This window comes from Citrus sinensis, chromosome 4 (assembly GCF_022201045.2).
Source record: "Citrus sinensis cultivar Valencia sweet orange chromosome 4, DVS_A1.0, whole genome shotgun sequence".
Lineage (NCBI taxonomy): Eukaryota > Viridiplantae > Streptophyta > Magnoliopsida > Sapindales > Rutaceae > Citrus > Citrus sinensis.
The window spans coordinates 1,401,149-1,413,458 of NC_068559.1; the positions used below are offsets into that span (position 1 = coordinate 1,401,149).

The following is a 12,310-nucleotide window of genomic DNA, read 5'->3' on the forward strand; positions in this document are numbered from 1 at the left end:
AAATATTGTAGAAATTTAAAATAGTATAAAAATATCTTGTAAGCATCATTAAAAATTAAAAATATGCATAAAACAATATAGGACTCAACTAAAATTAAGGTGATTCGAGTACGAGTAAGCCTCTAATCAGGGATTTGTGATTGCATTAGAGTTTTTTTTTTTTATATTTTTTATATTTTAGCTCATTCCTAACTTCAGTACAAGTAAAGATAGTTACAGCTCTTTAATTATAAAATTATGTATTTGAGTGCTTTATATATTCTATCAATTTTGTCAACATCCTATTTTTATGTTAAAGTATCATTAATTATCCATAAAATTTAGAAGACAAGTAGTCCATTTATTTTTTTCTTTAGGATTTTGATATAAATTTTACCAAAATATAAAAAATATTTTTTTCTTTTTAAAAACCGGAATAATTTAATTTCTCGCGGTAAATTTTGTTTGGCGGTAAATTTATATTGACAGTTGACAGCCCAAGCCAACGAAACAAGATAATCCAAACGCACACCCTTAAATTCCAAACTATCCAACCCCGTTACGGTTGCTGACGTCACCGGCGGTCACAATGCACGGCCATCTCTTCTTCTACTTCCACTTTCACTGCCCACTTGATGCCTCCTTCTTCACTCCCCCAATTCGTCTCTGTCCCACTCCAACACCTTAACCTACATCCCACGGCGTAAGTTAGCAACGCAGCGAGAGAAATGGAACTCCGTGGGTCCCACAACGTCCGTGGCACTCACGCGGCAACCACTGGCGGAGGGCGCGAAGACTGCTGGTCGGAAGGCGCGACTGGAACGCTAATCGAGGCGTGGGGAGACCGCTACGTTAGACTTAACAGAGGGCATCTCCGTCAAAAGGATTGGAAAGAAGTGGCGGAGTCCGTCAACTCCCGTGAAAACGGCGTCAAGCCTAAGAAAACGGACATCCAGTGCAAGAACCGGATCGACACGTTGAAGAAGAAGTACAAGATCGAGAAAGCCAAACCGCCTCCGTCAAAATGGCCATTTTATTACCGTCTCGATTCGCTCATCGGAAACGACGCCGTTTCTAGTAAAAAGCCAGCGAATATCACTCTGCGAGTTAAATCCAAACCCAGGACGAGTTTTGTTGGAAGATCAGTATCCACGGAGAATGACAATTTGTCATCAGACGGTGAGGCCGATGATGATGGCGACGATGATGAAATCGTGGTGAAAAAGGTGCATCGGATGGAGGACGTAGATTTATCTGATGGAGCGGCGTGTAGGGAATTGGCGAGGGCAATATTGAAATTTGGGGAGATTTATGAGAGAATTGAGAGCGCAAAACAAAAGCAGATGATGGAATTGGAGAAGGAGAGATTGGAGTTCATAAAAGATGTGGAGTGTGAAAGAATGAATATGTTTATGGGAGCTCAGTTGGAGATCCAAAAATCAAAGCGAAAACAGCGCCCTGCTAGCTCAGGTGATTGTTTTTTTTTTTAAAATGATTTTGACTTTTGAGTCACCCCCTTAAAAGTTAATCATTATAAATTTGTTGGGTCTGTCTGGGGTTAGTTGCTTTGATAAATCAACTTGAAGTTGTTGAATTTGAGTTAATTATTATGCTTTTTGTTGGTTTTGCATGACCGCTGTTAGTATGAAGGCTTAGGAAATGTGTATGGATTCAGAATCTGAGTTCTGAGTTTTGTGGTTGAATCTGTTGATGTGTTTGATTTATATGAGTTCGTTCTTGTTTCATGAGTAGATGTGCTCAGCTTAGAAGCTTTGCATGACCGCTAAACTGGAAACGGAGAAGCAGAAGTTTAGAAAATATTTTTACTTTACTGAAAGTTGATGGCTTCCTAGATTTGTCCAAGAACTCAGGGAAAAGAGCAGTGAAACTGACACTATTTATAATTTAGGCTCAACAGTGTTCCTCAATTCAATTCTGGTTGATTTTAAGCTGAGCTCAGCTTCATAGATTAGATGATCGAACAGGTTTAAAAAAAGGCCTGTTTTAGCTTATTGTGGTGAATCAGTTGATATTGGGTTGGGATTCTCCTCTGGAGTTCTGGTTTTTGTTTGCAGAAGCTCCTGAAGCCACAAAATGCTTGTGTCAGGATTGCAATCTTTTCATGTTCATTATGAATTTTCTTATCTACTGTGCAGAAGGTACTAAAGAGCTCTGGAAAGATATCGTTTGTCATTTGCTTACTGAATTTTAATCCTGTATTTGTTTGTCCTGAAACTGTGATGTTCTTAAATAAGTCAGATTGCTCTGAGCCTCCAATATGAAAGCACATCCTTTTGTCAATTGCAGAGACTGTTTGAAATTTTTTGCTTGATTCCAGTAGATGGAAGCATAGAGTTACAAAATACCACCAACTCTCTCTCTCTGTCTCTCTCACACACACACACTCTCCCATGCAGACTCTGAAAAAGTCGTTGGTGAATCAACTTCTAGATATTGTGTTCTCCTGTTACTGGTTACACTGTGATTTGTTTATTATTTGATCTGCAGCTACTGCTTAGCCCCTGTGATAGTTTACCTACCATGTTATGTTGTCTAAAAGTTGAGATTATAATTCACGATGGTCTGCTGAGCATTCTGTGAACCTTTGTACTTCAACAGGGAAGAAAAGTCAAAGTTGAAATTACATGAACACTACATTTCAGTTGAGAATTGCCACTTGATGATCCATTCCTGCCAAATTCCACTTTGGATTCCTTAATCTAACAATCGGTAGATTCAAATTTGAAGCTTTTGAAGACGATAAGCTTGCATTGTATCCATGTGTATAATGTGTTTGTAGATGAATGGCTGTTTCAGTACAGGTTTCTGTTAATTTGTATTTCGTAATCTATGAGGCGGTTGTTGTATTATTATTATTCTCTTACATTTATATATTTCCCAGTTTTTCTTCTTTAAATGATCTGTGTGATTGATTGTCAGTCTCAAGCTCACTTGCTGATGTTTTTATCTACCCCTTTTCATGTGTGTGTGTGTGTGTGTAGCCATGAGATCCAATTGATGTTGAGAAATTCAAAATACAACCATCAGCTTGTAGAGAATCGATATCTCGACGGCAATCATCTGTATACACCACAAGTATAGGCAACTCGAATGCTGCATTTGTAGTTAATCAACTCACTAGGTGAACAGATGACGATTGAGCTTTTGCCATTCGGTCTTTTGCCTGTAGCCAAAAAGTCTCAGCGTCTGTAGTGTTCGTCTGTCTTCCGTACTTCTCACTATTAGACTGACCCAAAAAAGTTCCTGGGTGAGTCTGTGGACTGTATATGAACATTACATGACTTTCGAATCTCAAGAAAAATTTGGAGTCTGATAATTCTAGTGTATATACACATATTTGATGATTAACCAATTGTTATGGTGATAATAATATGGGTTAATTTTGGATTATCTCTCATAAAATGATAAGTTTTCAAATATCACTAAATTATTATAAATTTCAACTTATTCTAATTTTCGTTAAAAAGATTAAAAAAAAAAATTTCATCACCGCATTCTTATTTTTTCCTTATTTTTTGAATAAAAAATATGTGAGTTACAATAATTTTAAGGGTATTTTAAAAATTATCATTCTATCGAGATAATCTAAAATTAAAATTAATAATAATGAGAAACGAATTTGAAATACATGAACAGGAGGGATTGTTGCTCTATCCGAGTCTTTATGCCTCGACAGTAATTGTTGCTTTCAACTTTTTCACAGTAAACAGATATCAACAACTTGATGTACTACCTATACTTATGACTCCTCAGCCATTTGGGGCAGATGATGATTCATTTCATTCAAAACCAATCTCTTTTTATTTGACTTTATTCCCGTCTTATTCTCTCTTTCATATTCCCCCACAATTTATTTCCAAAACCTGTCGTTTCACCGATTGAAAGAACAAATTACAATGATGGAACAACTCAACAGAAGGGACACACACACACACACACACACACACACACACACACACACGCACAAAACACACACGCATCATGATTCATGTTTCAAGGAATTTGGCAAAGATTTTTGTACAACAGCATGTGACTGCTGGTTGGGTTACAGTAGAGAGTACTCAAAAATCAAACGCTTTCAGTCTTAGTACCATGTATGGTATTTGTGTTGTTGCCTAAAGTAAGTAAACAGTGCAATAGTTCATCATTTGGTTTCATTTCCCCTGCAAAAGCACATTGATTCTGCACACAGTTATTCATAAAATTCAATATTTTCCCACATAAGTCTAACTAAATTCTAGATTGGAAACAGAAACACAGATAATTACATATATGGGACTTGGCTAAAATCATACATGTCCCCAACTCGATTCAATTCCAATGAATTCTGGCTAAAACTGTCGAAAAAATCACCACAAGCAGCGAGATCACTGAAAGCTGGCGACCCGCCGACGCAAAGATCGTTCAATACGGCACAAGAGCTAGCAGCAGGAGTAGTATAGCGAGCAAGCCTTGCTCTTGCAACGGCCAAATCCTGCTGAAGCTCAATCATCTTTCTTTGCAGCAAAGCTATGGCACCAATGCACCCATAAACGGGGTCTCTAAGCCGAGCCTCAGCTTCATACGCAAGCGAGTTCACGGTGTCCTCGCGTTGCTCTTCAGGAACTTCCGTCAGGATCTTGCTCACATTGCTTGCTCCAAACACCTTGTGTACTTTGGCGAATTTCTTCGGCTCATCGGACCGAAAATAAGGTGCAAAAATACAGGTGGGAATGCATTTTCTTTTCAGTAACTTGCAGGCTGCACAAGATGAGCTTGACCGAGGTTCGTGTCCCCTCATGGCTTTATAACACATCCACTTCTTCATATCTTCCATTTAAATAGGCTGGGCTGGCCAGTAAGCACAAGGTTTACTGTACATAGTCCCTAAATTAGGAGCAATAAATTGGCCTATTAGCTCAGTTGGTTAGAGCGTCGTGCTAATAACGCGAAGGTCGCAGGTTCGAGACCTGCATGGGCCATGACTTTTCGCTTTTGGAATTTTCTTTTTTGGTGCCTGCTGAATGGACTTTGCATAATAAAATGTGAAGAAATTATTGTTCTTTTCTTTTTCATTTTCATAACAAATTTCATCACAAAAAGTAACCATTCCCAAAGAAAGTTGGCTTTTTACGACAGAAAGAGAGATACCGGAGAGAGTGAAAGATCAACTAAAAAGATTCTACAAATTTACAGAAATGACCAAATATTTTCTTTATTTTCTTTATAAAAAAAACACACACACACACACAAATCTAAATTTTTCCTTATTTTTGTAGCCAAAGAAGAGCATTTTAGATAACAATGTTCTTGAATATGATCTCATGCTACTTGCGTTTGCCTATTGTGGTATGTAGTTGACATGCTGGCAGTTGATACTGAGCCACAGTCTTATATTGGTGCTTGCCCCCATTGCCTGTTGATGAAAAGATATACAAGATATACCTATTTTCTGGCAAGATAACTATGCATGGACGTTAGGTGGTTTTAGCTTTCTTTAGTCAAGACAATGAAGGCTTATCAAGGACGAAGACACACGTCGGTGTCGAAATTAATTGATGGAATATGATCCTCTCCTAATATAAATTTTACGAAATTTTTAAAATTTTTTACAATATATCTTTTAACGATAGTATAAGACACATTGTGATTTTTTTACAAATCACTAGGACATCAAGAAATACAACGAATCAAACTATTTGAATGTAGTTTTTACGCATTATTTAAGTGATTGTTATTTGTTGATGTCCTAGTGATTTGTTCCCACAGTTTTCGTGTAAATTTATTTAATTAAGCATTTAAATTGAAATCTTAGAAAAAGATATAGTGATAATCGGTCTGCACTAATAGTCAAATCCCGATAAAATAATATATGGCTAAATAAATTTAGAAAACAAAATTGTGATTTTTTTTTTTTTTAAACTTTGATTATCTTGTTTTACCCATATAAGCTATAAAGATAGAAAATTGTCGCTTCCGGACAATTTGTGGTAGGGAGGGAGAAGGGGCCAAAGTTGAAAATGATGCAATGCTTCTCCAAAAAGCCACTTGTGCATTTAATGCCTGTCGTTTTCTGAAAACAAACAACACCCAAAAAGGCCAAGGTCATAACTGCGTCACACGTGCCGTCACGGATGCATTCAACAAATGAAAATAAGAACTTGCCCACCACATCAACGGACCGTGTGCTACACCCTCCGAATCGAGCAAGTGGTGGTGAGGCCTACGGGTTTTGATGCAGAAGAGAATATGGGCCGGGCCCAAGTAGTATGATTAGTAAGCGATAGGGTTCCACTTTGGATGATGATTTTAATTTTTCTTTTTATTTATTTTAATTTTTTGAGTGATAAGACATAATTGATAATTCTTGTTTTTATTTATTTTTAAATAAATAAAATAAAATAATATAAAAAATAAACAAAACACACTTGATAATTGACGAAGAGTTAGGGACTAGAGTGTGCGGTGAGTGGCTTGACTTTGGCTCTCCATTATATGTTGCACTTTGGACAAAGCTACGTGCACGTTTGGACATTCGACTTGTTGGGGCCACATTAAGATAAAAGAGAGTGTGAGGGGGGTCGGCTACTCGAGTGGGCCTAATAATGGGCCTCGCATTTGCCACATCAAATAATAAGATTTGTGGCACTCGGACGCTGGTTTTGAACAATGTACGACAATTAATGAAGAGGAGAGGGGACGGACGGAAACTCCAGTCTTGACACTTGCTGATTTGAAAGAAAGGGCATGGCAATGTCATTGGATCCATTTGGTTTAACAAATTATTAAGAATTATTTTTTTGTGAAACCATTAAAGAGATTTGAACCCCTTCCCGGAAGATCGGAAAAGAAAAATGAAAATAAATAAACTTATTTTCGAGTCTTATCAGAGAAAATCAAATCTCAATATTTTAAGATGCATGTACACATATATGTCCAATATAAAAAAAAAAATTGATATTTGACAAGTTGATTTAGTTGTTTAAAAGCATGATTTTCACCATTAAAAATGCAAGTAGGGGACACATTTGAGTGTCACATTACATATAAGAAGACTTATTGAAACTTGCTTTGGGGGGACAGAAATTGAAATTCCTTTCAAAATGCTTTTATTGCGGTACAAAAAAAAAATAAATTAATTTCAAAGTGCTTTACTTTTGTTAATAAAAAAAAATATCAAGTGTAGATAGACGTCATAAGCAAAAGCACGTAACCAAAAAGAAAAAAGGGCCCTCACACATGTTCGTACCGTCATGTCAATTAAATGAGCAACAAAATTGTGTCCCTCGCCATAATTTTTCCACCTTGTTCTAGTGGCCATATGAATTGATGGTTCATCCATTGACGCATCCTTTTCGATTTTATTTTACATACCAACCTTATCAACTACCCCGTCATGTGAAAATCTTGAGTGCAATCGACATATTACATCATTTGCACTTCATTGGGCTCCCTTTTTTTTTTCTCTTTCTTTCTTTTTTTGTTTATTGATATATTACAATCTTTTTATTGTCTTCTTAATAATTTTATTATGGCACGATTTAAAATTTAACTCCTACTTAATTTTATTGTGAGGAGAATTGAGTTCCAATCATTATTGGGACTCAAACCCACCTTGAGTAGATGGGTTACTAATGAACTACGAACTCGGCTCCATTTCTTTTGGCTTTTGCCAACACAATTTATTATTTCTTAAAGTATGATAATTTTTTTTAAAGTCTTTATATAACTCTATAGTCTTATTCATATCATAATTTAATAATTTTTTTTAAAATTATAAATATAATTATTATGATATTTTATTAAATTAAATATGACTCTATTGTTACTTTTTTTGTTTGACATTTAAATATAGTTGGATTTAATATTTAATTTTACATATCGCATCTAGAAATTTCAAGGTTGAAGTTTGGAATTGAATTAAATTCTTTTTGTTAATTTAATATATATTTAATGGATTAATTCATTTTAAATTGATTAGATTGATAAAATACGATAAATTTTTAATTTATTAAAATGTATGTTCATTGAATTGTGTGTGTGTATACTGTTAATTTATCGATAAAATAATACATTTTTAAATTAATAAATTTTGCATGATCTTGACATTATTAATTTATAAATACGATAAAAGAATATCTTTTATTTGACAGTTAGTGGCGATTATAAAACATATATTGATTTTTTTTTTTTACAATTTTCAGATTTTAGCACCTATACCTAAACTATTGTGACATTTTGACCACCGAAATTAACAAGCCTCCAAATTTTTCTTTATACTTTTCAAATTATTGGTTTTCCTTAAAAAAAAAAAATTGAAAATTGTTACCATCTAAAGCTGTCTACTACAATATCGAGAATATGCAATCTGACTTGGAAGTGGAATGAAAAAAAAATAGAGAAATAGGATCAATAATCTTAGGAGCGTACCGTGAGGAGAAATTTTAGAATACATTTGAGGTATCATGTCAACCATACAATAAGTAAATAATGTTATAACATGTGCGTATTTATTTTTAAAAGTCATCATGCAAGTAGTGGTTGTATTAAATTCAACTACACATATCATTCATGCATCAATTGATTGTAATAAATATGAGGTATTCTACAAATTTTTCTACGGTCAGATATGGAAGTGTGTTGCATACTATTAACAGCTATAACTTGTAAGGTGAAAATACAGGAAAAAAAATTATTAATAAAAAAAAAAAAGAAGACTATGATAAGAACTTTTCTTCATGTGATACGTTACTTGTATCATGGCAGTTCAGGCATCTGGGCCCTTGGTGGGTCGGGTAAACTTTAGCAGCCACACGTGAAATTTTTCGGCATAAGTTAAGGAGCCCCAACCCTGAAAAAATTAACCACATCAATTATTCAGCCGATTGATTTGGTCTTGTCATTTACCTCCCCACCCCCAAAAAAATAAAGGGGGGGGGGGGGGGGGGGGGGGGGGGGGGGTGGTGGGGGGGCGAACCTTGTACTATATTAATATTGTATAGCAAATGATACACATTTTGTCGTTTGTATTGTCTTTATATAATGAAGCCGAACATATTGACCTAGATTCTACTACGGCTGTTAGGCAATTGAATAATACAACCATTAGAAAATTAGCAAGAGAGAAAAAACAACTTAATGCATATAATCCAAATACAAAGTTCCAATTCGCTTAGCAGCCAAGTCAAATGACGGAGCATTGAGGCTTATGCCTTTTATAGCAGCCATTGCACATCAGACCGTTGATCACAGACAAAGTCAAATGATGGATCTGCAAAGCCGATGCGAGAAATTAGAAGCAGAGATTTGAGGATTTGCTATATTATATTATATGTATCAGCCAAGAAATTGAAACGATCTGCTGAGGTCAACACATTAAAACATTCAGTAAAACAAATGCTTAACGTGTCAAATCTAAGAATGTTTTAAGATAACTTGGCAGTGAAGCAAAGCAACAGACACATATTTTCAAAATCATCAAGTGTTGCAAGACTAGCAATCAAACCCAGAAAAAGTTTACACACAGTCGAAGGACGAACGATATACGAATTATTTTGATTGATGATTTTATCTATGATGTCTGACCTAAGACTTTGCAAGATCGTGAAGGGTAAAATGGACATGTTAAGAATATCTGGAAGAAAAATGAAGCTCCCCGCTTGAAAATCAGACTTGCTAGTAAGACATTCTATAAGTGGACGATAATTTTATTTTTTATTTTTTAAATTTTTTTCCAAGCTACTAGAAGTAATCCAACAGCTAGTTTGAAAGGTTCGTTCAATATTTTAATTTGAATATAAAACTGGCGGGGAATATAGAACTAGCCCATCAAGGCCGGTAATTCCTCCAAGTGGCAGCAACCCAGCAGCTTTCTTTCTCATGCAAGTTGGCTGTCTCATATGTGCACTGTACAAACAGAAACAGTCAAAATTCATGCAACTTCTATAGTATTTTCTTTGTTGAAACAAATACTAATTAAAAATGCTTTTCCCAAGTAATCTAAAACCTAGAAGAACTTGTTATGATAATAACAATGAACAAAAACAGACTCTAAAACAGTGACCAGAAATGATGGATATGGCTCTCCCTCCATTCATGGGAAGCTCGAGCCTTTTGCCAACTGGAACTTTGCTGGAATCTTTGATTCATACATCCCATGAAATTTCTTCAATGGAAAATCTTCCTTCAGTACAAATGAGGAATGTTTCAACAATGATTAGGAGGATTAAGCTTCTTTACTCTTTGCTTGATGAAATTCAAGAAACCAAGTGTCCACTTCCTCCATCTTCAATCCTGTGTCTCACTGAGCTTTTTTCAGTGATTCGAAGAGTCAAGTTGTTGATCCAAGGGTGCAAAGATGGGAGTTCACTTTGGGGCCTTATGCAGATAGATTTAGTTTCGAATCAATTCTATGTGCTAGTGAAGGAGATGGGAAGGGCACTTGATATTTTACCTCTTAGCTTGCTTAATATAACCACAGATGTAAGAGAGCAAGTTGAGCTTCTTCACCGGCAAGCAAAAAGGGCAGAGTTGTTTGTCGACGCAAAAGAGCTTCAAAGAAGAGACGATCTCTTGGAAATAATGACCTCCAATAATGAGAAGAATAGCAAGAACAAGGGATTCATTGATATGGGAAGATTGAAAGAAATTTTAAGCAGCATTGGGTTGACAAGTCCATTGGACTACGAAGAAGAAATTTCCAAGCTAGAGGCAGAAGCACAAAAGCAGGCAGGCACTGGTGGACTAATTGTTGTTTCGAATATAAACAACCTTATATCCCTTGTTTCATTTTCCAAGTCAATCATTTTCACAAGTGGAGAAAATGAGAAGATCAAAGAAGACATCAAGCAGCGTTCCACATTGAACAGATATGATCCGTCCTTGATTTCACAATCAGTGCTTCCTAATATTCCTGATGAATTCCGTTGCCCTATATCACTTGACTTGATGAGAGACCCAGTGATTGTAGCATCTGGGCACACATATGATAGAAATTCAATTGCTCAATGGATTAATTCAGGGCATCACACTTGTCCTAAGAGCGGACAAAGGCTAATTCACATGGCCCTTATACCCAATTATACACTAAAGAGTCTACTGCATCAGTGGTGTCAGGATAACAATGTCCCGTTAGTTGAATCTGCATCATCATCTTCCACAGACTTGGAGAGAAGCAACAACAAGGGGAAGTTATGTGAGAATGCTATCGATCACATTTCTGCCATGAAAGCTGCCGCAGATGCTGTCAAAATGACAGCTGAATTTTTAGTGGGGAAACTAGCAATGGGGTCCCCCGAAATCCAGAGTCAGGCTGCTTATGAGCTGCGGTTACTTGCCAAAACCGGCATGGATAATCGTAGGATAATAGCTGAAGCGGGAGCTATTCCGTTTCTTGTAACCCTACTAAGTTCCCATGATCCAAGAATTCAGGAAAATGCCGTCACTGCTTTACTCAACCTTTCCATTTTTGACAACAACAAGATTTTAATAATGGCAGCTGGTGCTATTGACAGCATAATAGAAGTTTTGCAATCAGGAAAAACCATGGAGGCAAGAGAGAATGCAGCCGCAACAATCTTTAGCCTGTCCATGATAGATGATTGCAAAGTGATGATTGGAGGTCGTCCTAGAGCAATCCCAGCTTTAGTTGGGCTCCTGAGAGAAGGCACAACAGCTGGAAAAAAAGATGCTGCAACTGCACTTTTCAATTTAGCTGTATACAATGCTAACAAGGCCAGTGTTGTCGTGGCTGGAGCAGTTCCACTGCTTATAGAACTATTAATGGACGATAAGGCAGGCATAACGGATGATGCCCTGGCAGTGCTTGCTTTACTTCTTGGGTGCCGCGAAGGGCTGGAGGAGATAAGGAAATGTAGAGTGCTGGTGCCTCTTCTTATTGATCTCTTGAGATTTGGGTCTGCCAAAGGGAAAGAAAATTCGATAACTCTGCTGCTGGGGCTCTGCAAGGATGGGGGAGAGGAGGTTGCAAGACGTCTGTTAATAAATCCGAGGAGTATTCCTTCTCTTCAAAGCTTGACGACTGATGGGTCTTTGAAAGCTCGGAGAAAGGCTGATGCACTCCTCAGATTACTCAACAGATGCTGCTCACAATCTCATAATCCTGTAGGATAACCACTATCAGAAAAACTATGAAGAAGTGTAAATTTGTCAATTTCACAAGCATCATACGGGGTGTTCAACTGTTACTGTAATTGAGTTGAATCTTGAATATTTGCTGCTTCATTTGGTGAATTCTCTCACTATTTACAATAGCTTCTCTGTAGCGGAACTTTGCACCATAACCAAGAATTTGCCAAACAAGGACATTCAC

The 12,310-nt window shown here is 36.5% G+C and overlaps 3 protein-coding genes and 1 non-coding gene across 8 annotated transcripts; 3 read left to right on the top strand and 1 right to left on the bottom strand.

Moving 5' to 3' along the window:
• The first annotated feature begins 508 nt into the window (after positions 1–508).
• On the top strand, positions 509–3,348 carry LOC102622297 (hypothetical protein). 5 transcript variants are annotated; one of them, XM_052439961.1, is made up of 2 exons: positions 509–1,449; positions 2,055–2,280. In XM_052439961.1, exons 1-2 carry the CDS (start codon positions 708–710, stop codon positions 2,189–2,191), a joined length of 879 nt encoding a protein of 292 aa, XP_052295921.1. In that variant the 5' UTR covers positions 509–707; the 3' UTR covers positions 2,192–2,280. The 5 variants fall into 5 exon arrangements, with proteins under 5 accessions (XP_052295921.1, XP_024956958.1, XP_006486291.1 ...); XM_025101190.2 differs by lacking the exon at positions 2,055–2,280 and adding an exon at positions 1,732–2,036 and having other exon boundaries at positions 512–1,449; XM_006486228.4 differs by lacking the exon at positions 2,055–2,280 and adding an exon at positions 2,982–3,348 and having other exon boundaries at positions 513–1,449.
• Positions 3,349–4,125: 777 nt separating this feature from the next.
• LOC102621996 (LOB domain-containing protein 21) lies at positions 4,126–5,007 on the bottom strand. The gene has a single exon (XM_006486226.4). It carries the CDS (start codon positions 4,814–4,816, stop codon positions 4,265–4,267), a length of 552 nt encoding a protein of 183 aa, XP_006486289.1. The 5' UTR covers positions 4,817–5,007; the 3' UTR covers positions 4,126–4,264.
• TRNAI-AAU (transfer RNA isoleucine (anticodon AAU)) lies at positions 4,888–4,961 on the top strand. The gene has a single exon. It is a non-coding gene; the product is annotated as a tRNA-Ile (tRNA).
• A 4,472-nt stretch (positions 5,008–9,479) lies between the features above and the next one.
• Positions 9,480–12,256, top strand: LOC102616229 (U-box domain-containing protein 1-like). Its single transcript, XM_006486464.4, has one exon. The coding sequence runs from the start codon at positions 10,048–10,050 to the stop codon at positions 12,109–12,111; it is 2,064 nt and encodes a 687-aa protein (XP_006486527.2). The 5' UTR covers positions 9,480–10,047; the 3' UTR covers positions 12,112–12,256.
• The last annotated feature ends 54 nt before the right edge of the window (positions 12,257–12,310 follow it).

Coding starts and splice junctions, on each gene's coding strand:
- LOC102622297 (XM_052439961.1), top strand. CDS start 708: ATGGAACTCCGTGGGTCCCACAACGTCCGTGGCACTCACGCGGCAACC. Junction 1,450..2,054: donor ACAGCGCCCTGCTAGCTCAG/GTGATTGTTTTT, acceptor TTTTGTTTGCAG/AAGCTCCTGAAGCCACAAAA.
- LOC102621996 (XM_006486226.4), bottom strand. CDS start 4,816: ATGGAAGATATGAAGAAGTGGATGTGTTATAAAGCCATGAGGGGACAC.
- LOC102616229 (XM_006486464.4), top strand. CDS start 10,048: ATGATGGATATGGCTCTCCCTCCATTCATGGGAAGCTCGAGCCTTTTG.